The 17,648-nt window shown below is 42.8% G+C and overlaps 2 protein-coding genes across 5 annotated transcripts; both read right to left on the bottom strand.

Annotated features, from left to right (window-relative positions):
- Window positions 1-235: 235 nt before the first annotated feature.
- Window positions 236-9,985, bottom strand: ankrd13d (ankyrin repeat domain 13 family, member D). 4 transcript variants are annotated; one of them, XM_007565868.2, is made up of 16 exons: window positions 9,154-9,985; window positions 8,912-9,047; window positions 8,697-8,821; window positions 8,419-8,464; window positions 7,275-7,418; window positions 7,014-7,203; window positions 6,845-6,911; window positions 6,225-6,306; window positions 5,832-5,893; window positions 5,595-5,725; window positions 5,354-5,511; window positions 5,025-5,150; window positions 3,813-3,985; window positions 1,977-2,056; window positions 1,312-1,548; window positions 236-632 (listed from the first exon to the last, which is right to left on the bottom strand). In XM_007565868.2, exons 1-16 carry the CDS (start codon window positions 9,235-9,237, stop codon window positions 569-571), a joined length of 1,905 nt encoding a protein of 634 aa, XP_007565930.1. In that variant the 5' UTR covers window positions 9,238-9,985; the 3' UTR covers window positions 236-568. The 4 variants fall into 4 exon arrangements, 3 of the variants coding, with proteins under 3 accessions (XP_007565930.1, XP_007565932.1, XP_007565931.1); XM_007565870.2 differs by lacking the exon at window positions 236-632 and adding an exon at window positions 1,673-1,719 and having other exon boundaries at window positions 1,456-1,548; XR_001663905.1 differs by lacking the exons at window positions 236-632; window positions 1,312-1,548 and adding an exon at window positions 1,577-1,821 and having other exon boundaries at window positions 1,877-2,056.
- A 1,451-nt stretch (window positions 9,986-11,436) lies between these two features.
- On the bottom strand, window positions 11,437-16,128 carry LOC103147494 (lysine-specific demethylase 2A-like). The gene is made up of 5 exons (XM_007565873.2): window positions 15,055-16,128; window positions 13,754-13,917; window positions 13,504-13,650; window positions 12,656-12,871; window positions 11,437-12,577 (listed from the first exon to the last, which is right to left on the bottom strand). Exons 1-5 carry the CDS (start codon window positions 16,071-16,073, stop codon window positions 12,396-12,398), a joined length of 1,728 nt encoding a protein of 575 aa, XP_007565935.1. The 5' UTR covers window positions 16,074-16,128; the 3' UTR covers window positions 11,437-12,395.
- Between the last annotated feature and the right edge of the window lie 1,520 nt (window positions 16,129-17,648).

Raw genomic sequence — 17,648 nt, 5'->3', positions numbered from 1 at the left:
TTAGAAGGCTGGTAAACTTTCAGTTTTGGCTAATTATTTTTTTTTCTTTATGTTATTGTAACCATGTCAAATGTAAAAAAAAACAAAAAAAAAAACAATGAAGATGTAAACATGTAAAATATTTTAATGCAAGTTGAAGACAGGAATAATAATCCAAGATTATCTTTATTTTTTTATTTTTCCACACTTAGGAGTGATCCAACATAAATGCTTAGAAGGTTTTTTTTTTTATTCTATTATGTTTTACTGTATTTTTTTTGTCAGTGTAGTGGATCATTTAAGTTTAAGGATCATTCATCACTCAAAAACAGCAAGACTGTGAAAAATATTCAATAAAAAAAAGAAAAACCTCCCTTTTTGTTGTCTCCTTCGCTTAAGTGTACAGTATTTTATTCAAAGTAACCCATTTCGCATTTCCTACATCAATTCCTTTCAGTCTGTGCATGTTAGCAGCCTTCATGTGACAAAAACAAAAAAAAAATATCTGCAATAATAAATTAATGTCTTGGGATTTAAAAATTAAAACAGAATAAATTAAGTGTGGACCCGTCCAGCTCCAGCTGCAGCATCACTTCTCCGTGAGAGACAGCTGCAGGATTCTCTCCAGCTCCTCCTCTTCCTCCTTACGCTTCCTGGAACAGAAAGACGAACTGGGTTTAACAGATTTCACCACTCAAAGTTTTTGTGGATTCAATGTCTTCAGTGTTTATGCAGGAAAGGTTTGACTGGACACATTATCGTCTCTAATATGGGAGCTACACGCAGCAAAGAAGGTGTGTTTGTAGAGCTCAGACATGGAAAAACTACAGTTTAACCAATCATTTATCAGCTTGGAGTAAAAAAAGAAATGTTTACAGAAGTAGTTAGAAGTCATCGTTTTCATCTTACATCTTAGTGGACGAATGTTGAACAGTTTTTCTTTATAATGCATCTTAATGCAATATACTCTATATATAATATACTTGTGATGTAAATTGTCTATGGCCCTCTGTATGCTTTGTAATTCATTTAGCCAATTACATTATTTCTAAACAGCAATAGATACTGTTAACGAGATGAATTTTCATCACCCCAGTGATAGTAATGAACATAAACAGCACAGCAAACAAATAGCTGCAGGAATGAAGGACTGGGTGCTCTGGTGAAGTTTAAGGATGTAGTGCGAGTGAGTAAACACAAAATACGTCTCTTCCTCAACTGCCATGCATGCAGACATCCGTCACTCACTCACAGAAGGATCAGATCACAATCTGTCAACACGAACGTTTTGCCTGAGGTGACCGCCAGGCAGCCCCCCCCCCTGCCCCCCACCTGTCATTCTCCTCCTGCTCCCTGCACGACAGCTCCATGGCGAGCCGCAGCTGCTCGTCGAAGCTGGACGCCACGCCGAAGGGGCCGGAGGAAAGCCTCGGGTTGGTGGCGGCGCTGTAGGAGAGCGGCGAGTTGGAGGCGGGGTCCTGCGGGGACATGGAGGGGGGCAGGCTGGGGTCGGCCGTGTCTTCTCCCTCTCTGCTGGCCAGAGAGATGGAGAGCGACTCCTGGATCGCCCTGAGAGGAGGCAGACAAAGTTGTCTAAGACGGTTGTTTTCAGTGTCCTTCTGCTTAAACTCCAGTAGAGGATAAAAGAGAAGTGCTGCTCTCTTGAGAAGAGAGAAAAAGCTAATTACTGAACTCTATTTAATATCTTTCCTTAAATTACAGCTCATGCCAGAAGTTCTCCTGAAGAAAAAAAGATTAAGACATCATTAGAATATTAATTCCCCACACATTCAACTATTTATTCTCTAAATTACTAATCCATTTTAAAAAAAACAAAAAAAACTAATTATTCTCTACTAACAGTGGAGTAAAGCCACAGTTCCAGTAGAGTGATGACAAAAAAAAAAAAAAAAAAACAACTAATTATTCTCTACTAACAGTGGAGTAAAGCCACAGTTCCAGTAGAGTGATGACTGCAGCAGGTAAAATCCTCTTACCTCTCCAGCTGAGAATCCTCCTCATACAGCGGAGACTGCGGCCCCGGGCGGCTGTTCGTCAGCGCCTCCCAGATGGTCACCTGGAAATTTAGAAGCAAATGGTTCCTGGCTTTAGACAAAAGAAGTGCTTGCTCAGAGTTCAATGTTCGACTAAGAGCAGCATCTACAGTGTTAAAAAGAGCTCTGCGCTTTCCAACTCAAGGAGGAAAAACAGATGCAAAGACGCAGGCAAATAAAGAAACGCTGCTGCTTCTGCAGAAGCTACGCCAGACTGGACCAACAGCGCCAATGACGCAACATTTTTATGCTGAATTATTGGTATTTATAACTAGATATAGGGAGAACATGTCAAAAGCAGTTTTCTGAATTAATTTAACGTCTCAAGTCAACAATAAACTTACTTTTTACTTGACTTAAAAATTTTCACGACTCTGTCAGTGTTTTTAATCCAGCCTTTGGAGTACAGTCAGGCATCTTGAACTTTTGCACATTTTATCATGTATTTCATTTAGCAAAGTAGCAAATTATTGTGAAGTTGAACTAAAATTATGCAAACAATCATCTACTCTCAAACTATTTTCTATGGAAACATCCACAGACAAACACAGACAAACATCTGTTAGTTGTGCAGTCACAACTGCAGTTGTGCAGTTGTACAGTCAGCCTTTTTGAAAGACTATGGACACAGCAAACATAAGGAAGAAGGCAAGCGTTTTACAGAACCCAAAATAAATGTCTTTGACCTGAATGTCAGAGGCTCAGCATTGTGGAAACATGACGTCGCTACGAAAACATGTTGCAGCGACATCATGCTGCGTCAAAGCAATTCTAAGAGGCTAAACGACGACCTTAAAAACTCAGCAAAAATCACAGGGGAACCATTTAGATCCCAGCACAGTTATGAGCTACAATGGCCCAGTCAAAGTCCAGAGCTTAGTCCAGGTGGACTTGATATTTAAAAGATGCTTTACATTTGCTAAATGTGTGAAAGGCGGTAGAGACGCACAACAAAACAGAGATGCTTCTACAAAATATTGGCTCAGGGGGGGATTAATACCAGGGTCTGCCACACCTTTTTGGATTTTTATATTAAAATTTTTTGAAACTTTGCAATTTTCCTGTGACTTTACAAGTTTGTGTTACCTTGAGTTTGACTAATACATGAAATCACAGGTTATAAAGGAGACATAGGAGAAAAGAACCACAAAATATCTCCACTGATACGTCTCCAAATGCTGAGGAATCTTCCTAATTAGTTTTGTTATTTTAACCATAACAAATTCCGCACAAATCCTTATCTATGTTTTTTTTATTTTTTTTATTTTACAAATAGTTCAGGAATATATGGGTTGTGTCATTAAGGTGCACAAAGATAAGGAGGGAATCTCGAGTGTCACTGCGAAAAACTCAATACCTGCATTCAGTCACACACAAGGCTGCATCACATTACAGTGAACAACAGCCCAGCTGCTTCAGTTCACAAGTCTATAAGAATATTTATTCTAGTAAATGAAACTGCAGAATAAAATCTATAAACCTCCGACATCAACAGCAACATGCTGCACAACAATCATCAGATCTCTGCGCAGAACTCCATAAACGTTTTCGATCCACCTTGCAGACATTCTTCATGGTCTGTTGGCGAAGCCGCTGCTCTTCTTTATCACTCACTTTTTATTACTGGCACCACATTTCATCACATTCTGCTTGTTATAATAAAGCTATCTATCAGTAAATCTACTCGTTTATCTATCCTGTCCAAAGTCTCCCGTCTGTCTGAGCCAAACTGAAGGCGCTGTACTCATTTCACCGGGCTGATTACGGCGGCGCTCGCACCTGATCGCTTTCGGTGCCGGCGTCCAGCAGACTCTGCTGGATGGCGAACTGCAGCAGGTTGTCGTCCTCGTCCCTCAGCGGCTCGCTGCGGCCCGGCCCGAGGGTGGTGTAATCTGGAGGGGGCTCGAACACCGAGGGGTCCACCTCGCAATGGAAGTCAGGGGGAAGCTGACCTGAGGAGGAAACGGGATGCGTTCATGGTTCGATGCGTTAAAACGCCCCTGCAGGCGGGAGGGAGTGGGAGCGCAGCTGTGATTAGCTACAGCTGCAATTTGTTTTTGTGCTGAAAAAACATATTGCTCGACACCCCTGGCAAAGAAGTACAAAAAGATGTCAAATAAACTAGTCTTTTATTGTAGATGAATTATCCCAGGATAAAATTTCTAAAATTTCAACCATTAATCTGGTTACCTTTGGGGGGGTGGGGGGAGGAATCAGAAATAACTTCATCGATTGTTTTAAGCCAGTTCCACCTGGAGATTTTTTTGCCCCAAAGCTCAGCCTCTCATACAGAGCGTCTTCTTTAAAGTTTCAGTAGAGCCCTGCAAACTCCACATGTTTGTAATAACAAACATGTGGATAACAGGATTTGCGATAACAGGATAGAAAATTTTCTTCTGTCATGTAAATTGCATCTAACAGTTGCTATGGAGACCAGACCACCCCAAGATGCCACTCTTTGCTGCAGTCCTCAAACTGAGAGATTAGGAGATTTTGTTTTTAAACACTTAGCGTTCCTCTCTTACCGTTTCTTCTGGAAAGATAAACTTCAGTCTTTTCGATTTTTAAATTATTGCTCTGACTGTTGATGCAAGTTTGGACAATTTCCCTATAGTACGTTCCTAACTCATGAAGATCAACTTAGACATACCTTACTTAAATATGTTCTCATGTTTGTCCCATTTTGAAGAGTGGCGACGACAAATGGGCCTCTGCGTTACTTCAAATTTACACCCCAGGGAAACAAGGATAACAGATTAAAAGTTCCTACATGCTCACTGAATTTAAAAGTAAAGCATAAGCTCACTTTATAAGAACAGGTGAGCAAAAATGTTTTGTTACAGGTAATTACATTAAAAAATAGCAAATTATTTTCCACTGAAATGCTCTCAAAATAAAGGTTTGGCACCGATTATTTTCCAGTAAACGAGGAGGGTGCTGCTCAGATGAATGTCTTCAGTGTTTACTGCGTGTGTTGGGAGTCGTAGTTACCCCGAGTCCTCTGCAGTTCTCCAGGGTCCTCTGGCTGGTGAACAATCACAGAGCTGACCGGCTCGTCGCAGCCACACAGATTACTGAACGTCACTCTGGCATTCAACACGTGAAACAGAGGAATCTCTGAGGAGGCAGAAAGAGAAAATACTGAAATGGGAAGGTGCAGCTGAGTGGGTTTCCTTTGGCCGTTATTCTACTGGAACAAGCAACGTTTCCAAACTAAAGCTCCAGGGCTTTAAAAAAAAAAAAAAAAAGCCAAAGTCACAGAGAAGCTTCCTGCAGAGTTGAAACGTCCCATCAGATATGCAGCCAATGACAGCACTCACCTATCTTCACAGGGAAGCCCGGCGGGAGCCGCAGGGTGATGAAGTCCCGCAGTTTAGCAAAGTGAGCGTTCGAGATGGCCATGAGGTCGATGATGGGCGTCACCTGCTCAGCCAGGGACAGAGGGTGTTTCTCACTCAGCCAAAGTGTGGCTTTAAACCTAAAAGACAAAATAAGAGACAAATGTAGTGCAATAATGATAATAAACGTGACTGACCTGATGCTGCTCTGCCTTCACCAAACCTCTGCACTTTGCTTGTGAGCTCGACGGGGCGTCCGATGTCCCGGCCATTCAGGTTGAACTCCGGGTTGAAGTATTCCTCGGCTGTGATGGCTGTGGGGTTGTTAGGACTGGCACACTGGGACACGTTGCTCTGACAGGAACATGCGCACACACACACAGAGGCAGTGGTGAGTGTATGTGAAAGGATGAACGAGGTCGCGTGTGGGGAAGAATGTGCGCCGCTGAGGCTCCATTACCCCGTCGTGAGCCGTGTGCTGCTCTGCAATCCCCAGGAAGGACTGAAGGGGAGTCTTTGAGCCTGAGAAAAAACAGGAAAAATACCCGTTTTAATCAATACGTTTTAATCTACAGCGCAACCAAACCTCTGCTCTGTTTGCCTCTATGTTGATAAAGTGACACACACACCATGACGGTTTTTTTTACCTACCAACAAGCCTGAGATGTAAAGTAAATACAGTTTCTTTTGTCCAAATAAGTACAAAACAATTTAAAGCCATATACACAAATCTGACAAAATACACAAACTGGGCAGTATATGAATAAAAACAAGTAGTTTAATGTCTCAGCAGCGACAAATTCATCCTACCAAGATTTTGCTCCTAAATCACACAGATAGTTTTCTGTCTCACCTTTGCTTCTGGACTTGTCCTGGTCTGATAAATGCTCCGTCCTCGAGCGGGTCACCAGCTCCACATTGGTGGCGCTGTAAACCTGGACACAAACAGAGACACCATGGACGACATGTCTTCTCACACTTTCAGCATCAGACAAAAATGTCTGGAGTGACAGTGAAACCTAGAAAAACAGATCTTGTTTTGTGCAGACAAACTAAAATATAGAAACTGTTTCTTTTACAACCTCAAGAGCTTCTCGTATAAAAAAAAATATGATGACAATGATTGGACAAAAACAAGAACAACAAACAATATAGGTTAGTTGTTATGAGACCAGAAGGAACTTTGATTAAAAAAAAAAACAACAAAAAAAACTAAACAAATAAGTATTTAAGTATGTAGAAGTGTCCTTTTGTGAGTTTAGCTGTGATCATCACATCTTTTAGCTCCTCTTAGAAATCAGTCTGGAGTATTTTGGCAGTGGGGAACTCTTCTTCCCCCACACTGCTCTGAAACAAAACATTTGTCAACTTTAAACAGAAATAAGTTCAAACATATAATTTAGACGAATCAAAATAAAACCAGTTCTATGTGGTAAACCCATCGACGTCGGGTTGGAGCGTCAGCCTCCTTACCTTGGCATCGTAACCGCTGACGACCTCGGTCTTCTCAGAACGCCAGCCCCAGATCCCCGACTTATTCCTGAGACAAATACGAAAACGCAGGCCAAACTCTTAAGTGAGGCCGTCATCAATATTTCCATTTTAACTCTGCAAAAGTGATGCTTGGGCATTCAGTCGTTACCGCTCAAAGGAAATGTTGCGCGTGTTGAGGTGCGTGGAGACGATGGGCGACGTGAGCCTCTGGGCCGTGTTCTCCTGCGACGGCTGCATGGCCGCCAGAAGGGACGGCGCATCACGAGGGGACAGCACGAGCGGCTCCGTGTACACCACCTGCTTCTCGTGGTCCACCTCCATCACCACGGCTCCGTCGTCTGAGCAGAGAGACGGACAGGCTGCGAATCCCCTCCGTTCATTCGCTCATTTATGCATTTACGTCACACACCTCCACCCTTGAAAATGTAGCTGCGCCGTCCTTTCAGCCAAGTCATGTGTTCAAAGCCCAGTAGGGTGGTGTCAACACGGAGGCACGAGCCGCTTTTCCAAACCCGGTAGACGTCACTGGGGCAAACCTTAGACACCAGGGGTACTGCACAGAGACAGGAGGGAGAGGATGGGGCTTCCTTCAAAACATGTGAGAGAGAGAGCAAGAAACACATAACCAAAGAAGAAGTAATAGAAGAAAATCTTGTTTTATTTTTTCACCAGCGCATCAAATAAATTAATCTGATTAGTCCGAGTAGCATATTTTTTTCTGCCATTGGTCTCCTTGCTTTCTAAATGCCTCAGACTGAGGAGAGTGTTGCCTAAAAATGCTTAGCAGGATGATCCTCCTGCTTTCTCAGCATTGATTTTTCCCTCCCCGGTTTCTAAAAGGGAGCTGCTGCTTTTAAACAGGCCAAGGACTTCACAGTCATGAGGCAAACCCTGAGAAGCCAAGAATTTTGTAAAACAGTTTCATCTCTACCTAAACTAAAAATTATCTCTTTATGAAGCGGGAGCTTAACTTAAAACTAATTTAAACTGAAACCTTGCAAATCAAAGACACCGTCTCACTTCTGATTAGTCATTTTGATTAGAAATGCACAGATCAGACTTTTTACATGTCATGTACTCTCTGACATGCCAATTCCAATTTTGACCAATTCTGATTCATTTTTCTTCAGACGGATGACAGATTAAAAAAATAAATAAAAGTTTAATTAGATGGACAAGTTTTAAACGCAACAAAAAAATTGAATCACAAGATGACCACCACTCATACATCACAGTATTTTCTAAACCATTATCTAATTTTTAATCAATTTTAAAAAGTGCAAAATTTTTAGTTTCATTTCTTTGAGAAAAAAAATTAACTAATTTTTCTTTTTTTTGTTTTTACTGTGGATCTCCAATCAGAGGGAACTAAATCTACCAGTTCCAATCTCTGCTCTGTTAATTGGTGCATGTTTATTTAGGACTCACAAGTTTTCGCCTCTTTTTCCAAAAGGTGTAAATTCAATATAGACACAGTCTGCTGCTCAGGGGAGCTGTCCAGCTGCAGTGGTGCTGAAATTTACCTCAGTGTGGGAAACCTGAAATCCACTCACCCCAGCTGGTGAACTCCCACTTCATCTCCACGTAAAAGTCCCGCGCCTGGAGAGACAGGAAAAGGATGTTCACATGGTGACCGTCCTCATCTAATGAAGACGCTGAGAGTTTTTGGCAGCATGTCGGAAATATTGTTTAAAATGGAAAAGCCACCCTGGCAGTCAAGTGTAGAGCTCTTGCTTCACTGGAAGCATCTTAGAGAAAGACTTTGGAACAGCACAGAAGAGTGCATTGATAAAGGAGATGAGGAATTTAGAGGCTAAAGGATGATTTTTACCTGTCTCAGTTTGCTGAGCAGCTCTGGGATGCCCGCCAGTCTCTCTGTAGCTCGTTTAAAATCTCTGTACTGAAGCACCAGCTGCACCAGCTCTGGGTCCCCGGTGCTCACCGCCTCCTGCAAGACTGAAGCAAATGTCCGGGTGATTAACTCACAGCAACCTCAGGACATGAAGCAAAACAGCAGCAGCAGCAGCAGCAGCTTGAAGCACTCACTGGTCCAGCCCTGCGTGTTGCAGTGCGTCGGGTCCGCAGAGTACCTGAGCAGCACCCGGGTGGACTCCAGGTGACCCAGACAGACAGCCAGCTCCAGCGGGGTGCGCCCCCGTGGATCCAGGCGCTGAACATCCTGCTGCATGTCCAACACACACACGCACACACACAAGCTGCGTCAGCGCACTGCGGCGCGACATATAATAAAGCGCACCTGTAGAAACCCATCACCCACAGAGACTCACTTCTTTCTTCTGCAGCTCTCTGTCCAGCTCTAGGTACTGATTGTTCCAGACGTAAAAATGCAAGGGAAAGGCCTCCTGAGCCATGGCTGACACACTCTTACAAAGACTTTTACAGCCACAAAGATCGCAGTGAAATGGATCGGCACCGCTGGTTAGCTAGCTAGCTTCGGTTTTTACTTAAAAATGTTACACTCCGACAGCAAAAGTTGTGTCACTTAGAAAAAAACCTGCCACTTGGCAACTCTATTGTAGTAACTAACATGAAGCAGCAAAACTATTAGTGGGCTGAGTCTGGAAGGCTAACTCAGCCCACTAGTTAACTAGCAGCTAGCTGGCTAACCTTAGCTAACTAGCCAACAACATTGTTTTCAGCTTCTAATTTCCATACTGCGGGATGAACGGGTTTAACCAACAAACAGCTCACAACAGTGTCCTCTCATTTTTTTTCTTTCTGTTAAATACTTATACTGTAGCAGTTACGATAATCTAGTTCCAACCGCCGGATAATAAAGTTAGCTAGCTTGTCCCGCTGCCGATGAGAGCATCCTCCGTTTCCATCGCAGTGTTGTAACCAAAATAAAGCAAGATACGGCCCTTCAGTCCGCTTCCACATCCAGGTCACTCCAGTTCAGGGTCTGATGAGAAGATGCCAGCTGCTGCCAATAACGCATCTGTCCAGTGCGCCCTGATCCTCTGCGATCAGCTCCGCCACAATCAAGCTCTCCCAAAGCTGTTGCAACGGTTTATTTAGTTTGAAGGGGCTTTGTTTCCAGGTGGCGGAGAGAGGCTGCTGGGTGGAGCCGGGAGGCAGGATTTCTGTCATCCAGCGATGCAAATCTGTGAGAAAGTACTTCCTCCGGATTTCTTCCCTTCTTGCTTTTTTTTGTTCATAAAAAATTTTCAGATTTAAAAAAAAATGCAAAACTCAATTTAGAAATTATTTCATAAGATCCCCTTTCCTCCTTTTTAAAATCAGAAATTAACTATAATTAGCCACATTTTAAAAGCAGGGTCTAATTTCACCAGCCACACCCAGGTCTGATTACTGTCTGAGCTGAAGAAGCATAAAGTAATTTTATCATTAGAACCTGTTTGACGTGAAGTAGGCTAAAGGAGCAAAAACACCAGCACATCTCAAATGTAAAGAACAGATGAGAAACAACGTCACTGACTTTGTTTCTCAAGGGTTAAAAAAGTAATTTATAACAGCTTGGGACTTAAGTGCTATGAAATACTAGAAACTTTCCCCATTTAAGGTAGTACAAGAGCACATTAGCGTCTATAAGAAAAAAAAACTAACATCTAAAAGTAATGCAAGTCTCACATTTGAAAAAAAGACTTCAGAGAAATCCTACCAACAGTCCAACATGGTGATGGTCTTGGACTGCTTTGCTTCTTCTGGACAACTTGAACTGAAGGAAACGTAAATCATGCATCAGAAAACCCTGAAAAACAATGTTCACCCATCAGTTTAAGAGCTTGAAGTAAAGCACATCTGGGTTATGCAACACCAGGAGGGCTAACTAAGTAGCCACTCAAAAACAAGGATTTTGAAGTAGCCTGGTCAAAGTTGGGGCATAGGCCACCTCAAAATCCACCAAAGTGACTGTTTTAAAATAATTCGGCAAGAAGAATGGACCAAGATTGCTTCATAGCAGAATGAAGAACTCATTGCACCAAAGGGTGGCGCAGTCAGTTCTGAGTATTAGGGGGGAAATTAGGTCTTCATGTACAGTCAGCAAACTTTATGCTCTCAAAAAAAAAAAAAATTCAAACTGCATTTGTTACTTTTAATCCCATTAAAATTAGCTTGACAGGTTAGAAGTAAGGCGGAGTCGCCATTTCAACTTAGCAAAGATGCTGAAATCGATGTCAACTTTTTTTTATTTTTCTTGAAAAATAACACAACATGAAGTGAAAAAAGCTTCTGAAAATAATTACAATGCTACACGATCCGTTTATAATCTAAAAGAGGAAGCCAAAAACAAAAAACAGAAGAAAAAAAAATACACATTTACACAAAAGTAAATATTTATATAATTATATTCATTCTTAGGGATATGGCCAGGGGAGCAGTCCGGGAGGAGAGCTTTGTTTCAGAGTTTTAACACTTAAAGGAAACAAAAACAAACGAGCAAATTCTCCAAATAAAATCTTGCATCTCCACGCAGACAGAGACGAGTGAACAAATGTGACTACTTCCCCCTCTCCCCCCAATCCATTAAAAAAAAGAAAATTGTATCAAAGAGGGGCGGGGAGCAGTTTCATCTACAATATTTTTTGCTTTCAACGTCTGTACAAAAAAAACAAACCAATACGTGTTTCAAAATAATAGCACCTGAAGTTGAACTGCTGTTTGGAAATGCACCATTTATCTGTCAGCGTATCCTTGGCTTTTCCCCCACACTTATTACAACCTGCCCCATCGGCGGGGTGAGGTCTTGTTACTATGTTGATTGCCTACTCACACAGTCTTTGTACCTTCTCAAGCTTTACAACAATGTATACCCCTAACAACTGCTGCAATAAGTCTTTTAATTACAAAGCTGGATGCACAATGGTAAACACAGGCCATTCCAGTAGTCTGATGATTTTGCTTATGTCTAGATAAAAAATAAAAATAAAAATCTCCAAGCATAGCTGTTGTGCATAAAGCAAATGTTGACAATTTAACCCAGACAAGAAAAAAAAAAAAAAAATCTACTAGAAGCACCCAAATGTAGTTGAAGTCAAAGCGATTCTGTTTTGTCACAATGAAAATAAGATTTTATGATAGATTAGCATAATGGATCAATTATTTATATCCCACGGATGCAACTCAAAGTCTTTGCTAATTCTGAAAGGCAAGAGTTTGTGATGAGAGCCAACACTGGTACTTTTTTCACAAAAAAAAAAAAAAAAAAAGTCGAGGCGGCCATCCACAGGACAAACTGAGCTAGTTGATCAGTCTCCCATTCCAGTTAATGAAAAATTATATGCTCTTTCCAAAAGTTATGTCTAAAATGAACAGCAAAAAGGCTCCTGAGCGTCTCTGTAGGTACACAGAAAAAAACAAAAATAAAAGTAAGACGTATTGATCTTGCTCTAACACCTCCCTTTACCAAACACCAGTGAAGCAAGCAAGCGCTCCAGTTCAGACCCCACCCCTCCTGCAGTTCAGTTTCCCTGTAGAGACGGGTCCGGAGACGCGCCCTCTGCTTTTTGCATCTCAAATCACTAAAGCGCAGAGAGAAGGCAGGCGACTAGGATATCCGCTGGATCAGTTTCTCATCTGATAGGCAGTAGAGTGTGTTGACCGACAGCTCAGAGATGAAGGCCTCGCAGGCCTTTCTGGAGACTCCTTTGCAGCCTCGCAGGTCGAGCAGAGAGATGCACGACAGGCGGCGCAGATATTTCAAACACGCGTCAGTCAGTTTGCTGCAGCCTGAAGAGAAACGAAGGCAAAGGTTAAACACGAGGAAATGCAAACCGAGATGTCCGTCCCGCTCTCAGCATCGCTCACCTCCTAGGTTGAGCTCGGTCAGCGTGTTCCGGGTGGACGAGCCGACCGCGGTCAGCAGGTTGATGGAGTGGTCGGTGAGGCTGTTGCAGTGGGACAGATCCAGTTTAGTTAAATGGGGCATGTGGCGGATCACCAGCCGCAGAGTGGGGTCGCTGATGTCCAGACCTGCAAGCCGCAAGCACTGCATGCTCCTCAGCTGGCTGCGGTTGTCACAGCCTGGTGGAAGCAAGTGGAGAAAAAAAGTTGGAGAAGTTATGGTGTTGTGGCCTAAAATCAATACTCTCCTGGACCAAGTATTTTTACTGCCACTTTATTGGGGTTTGAAAAAAAAAAAAAACAATCTGCAAATAAATGAAGTAAACGTGCACTTAAAAGTTATAGAACAAATAAGCAGAAATGAACAAATTTAGAAGTATTTAGTAACGTTCTAATGTCCTCGCAGAACCCAAAATGTTCAAAATGTTGACGCTTTTAAGGGGTAATGAGCTGCTTCTCGACCAGCTCTACCAATACAGCTTCAACATTCTGAAATGTTCATTTTCTTAACCTCCCCATCTACTTTACTTCTTGTTGCAGACTGTATGGGGTGGAGTCTAAAGACGACAGGCTGTACACAGAGCAGCGTTTTAAAGGGACATGAGCATAGCCTTCCAATACAGACCCAAAGAAAGACAACTTTTCTTTTCATTTTTTTAAATACTGACATGGGTAAAATCATCAACATCGTCAAATTTTGGTGTCTGTTAAAATTTGTTCCGTCGCCCAGGTCTACATCAACTTTATATTAATATTTTGTCAGGCAGGTCTTGTAATGTACACCTGCAGTCTGAGGCGGCTCTTCTGCTTACCTGGAGGTATGACCAATTCCCTGATCTGTGCGTCTTTGACGCCGTACGCGTTTCGCAGGTCCAGAGAGCGAAGGAGAGGACAGCCGGTGGAGCAGAGAGCTGAAATCGACGACCAGGAACAACCGGACAGCATCAAGTCCTTTAGTCCTGCAAAATGGATAACGGGTCGCATTTGTTTTCATACTGTGGCACTACCAAATAAGAAAATCAAAACAAGGAGTCCAACAAGAGGCTTGTACTTGAGTCGTACCAGGCAGGCGGCCAATCAGCCAGTTGAGCTGTTTTTTGGAGATGTTCGTCCAGGAGAGGTCGAGTGTGACGGGTTGTCTCTTTATGATGCCTGTGAGGGCCTGAGGGGTCACAGTGCGCTTGATGCTCAGGTCAATTCGGGCCCAGAGCCTTTTATCTAAACACCTACAGACAAAAATAACTCAATAAAACATTTCTGTCAGGCGGCTTATTTCAGCAGATAAACCTATAATCCTTCCAAGAGGGGAAATGTCCCACGACTAAATTCATAAAATCAGGCAAAGATGAAATTTAAGAGCATATTTGCCTTAAATTTCAAGTTTGTTTGTAAAACAGAATGAGAGGTTAACTATGACTGAAAGGCAGATTGCAAAATGTATACTTTCAGTTTTTACAGATAAATCTCTTGGATTTTAACTGTTTAAATCCCAGCCACCATTTATAGCTTTTGTCCACAGAGGGGAAGTAAAATCTGTGAAAACAAGGGGCAGAACTTTTTTTCCCTCAACTATATCATCCTTACACATTGGAGGCAAGTTAAGTGAAATGTTCTTAGGTACTGCTTTTGTCACCTCACTACTCCTATAAATATCAAACAGCTGAAAGTTGCTCAATGTAATTTGATCAGAGGTCATAACCTGTCAGATTTCCTAAATGTAAACTAGACTACACAGGAAAAAGAAATAGTTTTCTGAAAATACTAATTTACCTATGAATATGAAACAAAGTACTTTTATGGTTATCTCTATAAATAAAGGCAATATTTCACTGCCAAGAAAAATGTACTAATTTTCATTGGTTCAAGCCTAAAATTATGTTTCAAAAAAACAAATCATGGGGGAGGAATAAGAGTACAAAGGGGTGTAAGAGAGAAATTACTTACAGCCTTTGTTTTGACACCCAAACTGCGTTTTGTTGCCTGTTAATTATCAAACTCAGAAAAGATTTTAATAAACGTTAGCATGTGAAATATTGACCAGATGAGTAAGAATCTGGGATAAATGTGAAACGGAGAATCTGAAGTTCACACTTTAGGGTGAAACCTTCTGTAGCTTATTGTTAAAACTCCTCATAAGTAGAAGTCGACTTGACTTCTCACTGATGAATGAAACCAAATTGTGAGCGACTCATCGTTCTGTAGCTCGTGTCTGCAAATTTAAATTGGACCAGAATGGACTCTGGTATTTACAAGACAAGTTGGCCAGAAAAGCAAAAAACGAGTTTAAGTGAGAGAAAATGAAAGGAGGTGAAACTAGTCAAACTGTTAATCGGATCTACAATAACTGTGTGAACAGGTCTTACCATTTGTACCAGTTCTTGCAGACCGCCATGCAGACACACAGATCCGTTCGGTTCAAGTAGCGAAAGACGGAGACCCAGACCTCCCTCTCACAGGTCGGCCCGCCCCCGCAGCTCTCCCTGTCCGCGTCCCCCCCTCCTTCCTGCAGGGCGGAGAGGGGGACTCTGAGATGATGAAGCTCAGTCGATGAAGAGGAGGAAGCGCCGTTGCTAAGTTTAGCTGGTCTGGTCGATCTCGTTTGTTTTGATGCTTCCAGCCTGTCCGGGTTGGAAGAATGAGAGTCTGTGTGTCTGCTCCGAGTGCGCGGCGGCGTCACCCGGTTTGTGTTTCGGTCCGGACAAGGCCCTCGATTTCTGATGGGGGGTCTGTGGAGGGCTTTGCTCTGGTTGGTTGCTGCAGAAGCTGCAGTTTGAGGGGCGACGGCCTCTAATTTCGGGACGATCGCTGAGGAGTCCTGTTTTGCTCTGGGCGGCTTTTGAAGCGTCACTTTAATGAACGAGCCGTCTTTGTCCCCTTTTGGAATGTCGTACTCCGTTTCCTCCTCTTCGTCATCCTTTTCTCCTCCGTTTTGGTTGCCCAGTCCACTTCCACACTCGTCCTGTTCTGTGGCGGGCTGCCCTCGCCTCGACTGCGGCCGGTTCTCTTTATCCCCCACCCTCCCGTTGTTCAGCCCGCTCTCCTCTTCCTCCTCCTCCTCCTCCTCCTCCTCGTCGTCTTCCTCGCTGCTGCTGCTGTTGGTGCTGCTGCTGCTGCTGTCCTCGCTGTCCTCCTCCGGCTTGTGGTGTCTCCCTCCACCTCTGATGCCGCGTCCCGCTCCTCCTCCTCGCAGCCTCACACCTCTTCCGTGCCCCCTGCGGGGCTCTCCTTTGGGATGAAGCACCAGGCCGTGGGAGGACTTCTGCTGCCCAAACGATCCATTACCTCCCAGAATGCTGCTGTGAGACGAACCAGTTGCCCAACCAGAGCCCCGGATTTGGCCCTGAGACAGTCTGTTGACTGGAGAGTGCAAGCGAGAAATCATCCTGGAGCTCAGGAACCGGGGAGAGCGATCTAAACACGCCTGTTTCTTTGGGAAAAAAAAGGTAAACAAGGATAAGATATTTTTAAACACTAATTTCAATCAGTCAAATCTGAATGCAAAACAAAAGCATGGAATGATTAGAGCCAGGGGTGTCCAGAGTTTTTGTCACAAGGGGCAAAATCAGCAAGTTAAAAGGATCTGAGGGCCGAAGAAGTTCATTTTACCTCATCAACAAAAAGCTAAGAATGCAATAGTTTAAAAAAATAAANACAAAGATCGCAGTGAAATGGATCGGCACCGCTGGTTAGCTAGCTAGCTTCGGTTTTTACTTAAAAATGTTACACTCCGACAGCAAAAGTTGTGTCACTTAGAAAAAAACCTTGCCACTTGGCAACTCTATTGTAGTAACTAACATGAAGCAGCAAAACTATTAGTGGGCTGAGTCTGGAAGGCTAACTCAGCCCACTAGTTAACTAGCAGCTAGCTGGCTAACCTTAGCTAACTAGCCAACAACATTGTTTTCAGCTTCTAATTTCCATACTGCGGGATGAACGGGTTTAACCAACAAACAGCTCACAACAGTGTCCTCTCATTTTTTTTTCTTTCTGTTAAATACTTATACTGTAGCAGTTACGATAATCTAGTTCCAACCGCCGGATAATAAAGTTAGCTAGCTTGTCCCGCTGCCGATGAGAGCATCCTCCGTTTCCATCGCAGTGTTGTAACCAAAATAAAGCAAGATACGGCCCTTCAGTCCGCTTCCACATCCAGGTCACTCCAGTTCAGGGTCTGATGAGAAGATGCCAGCTGCTGCCAATAACGCATCTGTCCAGTGCGCCCTGATCCTCTGCGATCAGCTCCGCCACAATCAAGCTCTCCCAACGGTTTATTTAGTTTGAAGGGGCTTTGTTTCCAGGTGGCGGAGAGAGGCTGCTGGGTGGAGCCGGGAGGCAGGATTTCTGTCATCCAGCGATGCAAATCTGTGAGAAAGTACTTCCTCCGGATTTCTTCCCTTCTTGATTTTGTTGTTGTTGTTCATAAAAATTTTCTTATTAATTAAAAAAAAAATGCAAAACTCAATTTAGAAATTATTTCATAAGATCCCCTTTCCTCCTTTTTAAAATCAGAAATTAAACTATAATTAGCCACATTTTAAAAGCAGGATCTAATTTCACCAGGTCTGATTATGAGCTGAAGAAGCATAAAGTAATTTTATCATTAGAACCTGTTTGACGTGAAGTAGGCTAAAGGAGCAAAAACACCAGCACATCTCAAATGTAAAGAACAGATGAGAAACAACATCACTGACTTTGTTTCTCAAGGGTTAAAAAAGTAATTTATAACAGCTTGGGACTTAAGTGCTATGAAATACTAGAAACTTTCCCCATTTAAGGTAGTACAAGAGCACATTAGCGTCTATAAGAAAAAAAAACTAACATCTAAAAGTAATGCAAGTCTCACATTTGAAAAAAAGACTTCAGAGAAATCCTACCAACAGTCCAACATGGTGATGGTCTTGGACTGCTTTGCTTCTTCTGGACAACTTGAACTGAAGGAAACGTAAATCATGCATCA

The sequence above is a fragment of the Poecilia formosa genome, unplaced genomic scaffold (assembly GCF_000485575.1).
Source record: "Poecilia formosa unplaced genomic scaffold, Poecilia_formosa-5.1.2 Scaffold183, whole genome shotgun sequence".
In the NCBI taxonomy this organism is placed as follows: Eukaryota; Metazoa; Chordata; class Actinopteri; order Cyprinodontiformes; family Poeciliidae; genus Poecilia; species Poecilia formosa.
The sequence above is the reverse complement of the archived record's forward strand: the minus strand, read 5'-3'. Positions and strand labels throughout refer to the sequence as shown.

Coding starts and splice junctions, on each gene's coding strand:
- LOC103147494 (XM_007565873.2), bottom strand. CDS start 16,073: ATGATTTCTCGCTTGCACTCTCCAGTCAACAGACTGTCTCAGGGCCAA. Junction 13,651..13,753: donor GCTGATTGGCCGCCTGCCTG/GTACGACTCAAG, acceptor TCCATTTTGCAG/GACTAAAGGACTTGATGCTG. Junction 12,578..12,655: donor GACCGAGCTCAACCTAGGAG/GTGAGCGATGCT, acceptor GTTTCTCTTCAG/GCTGCAGCAAACTGACTGAC.
- ankrd13d (XM_007565868.2), bottom strand. CDS start 9,237: ATGGCTCAGGAGGCCTTTCCCTTGCATTTTTACGTCTGGAACAATCAG. Junction 8,465..8,696: donor TGCTCAGCAAACTGAGACAG/GTAAAAATCATC, acceptor CTGTCTCTCCAG/GCGCGGGACTTTTACGTGGA. Junction 5,512..5,594: donor CTCACAAGCAAAGTGCAGAG/GTTTGGTGAAGG, acceptor TTTGTCTTTTAG/GTTTAAAGCCACACTTTGGC.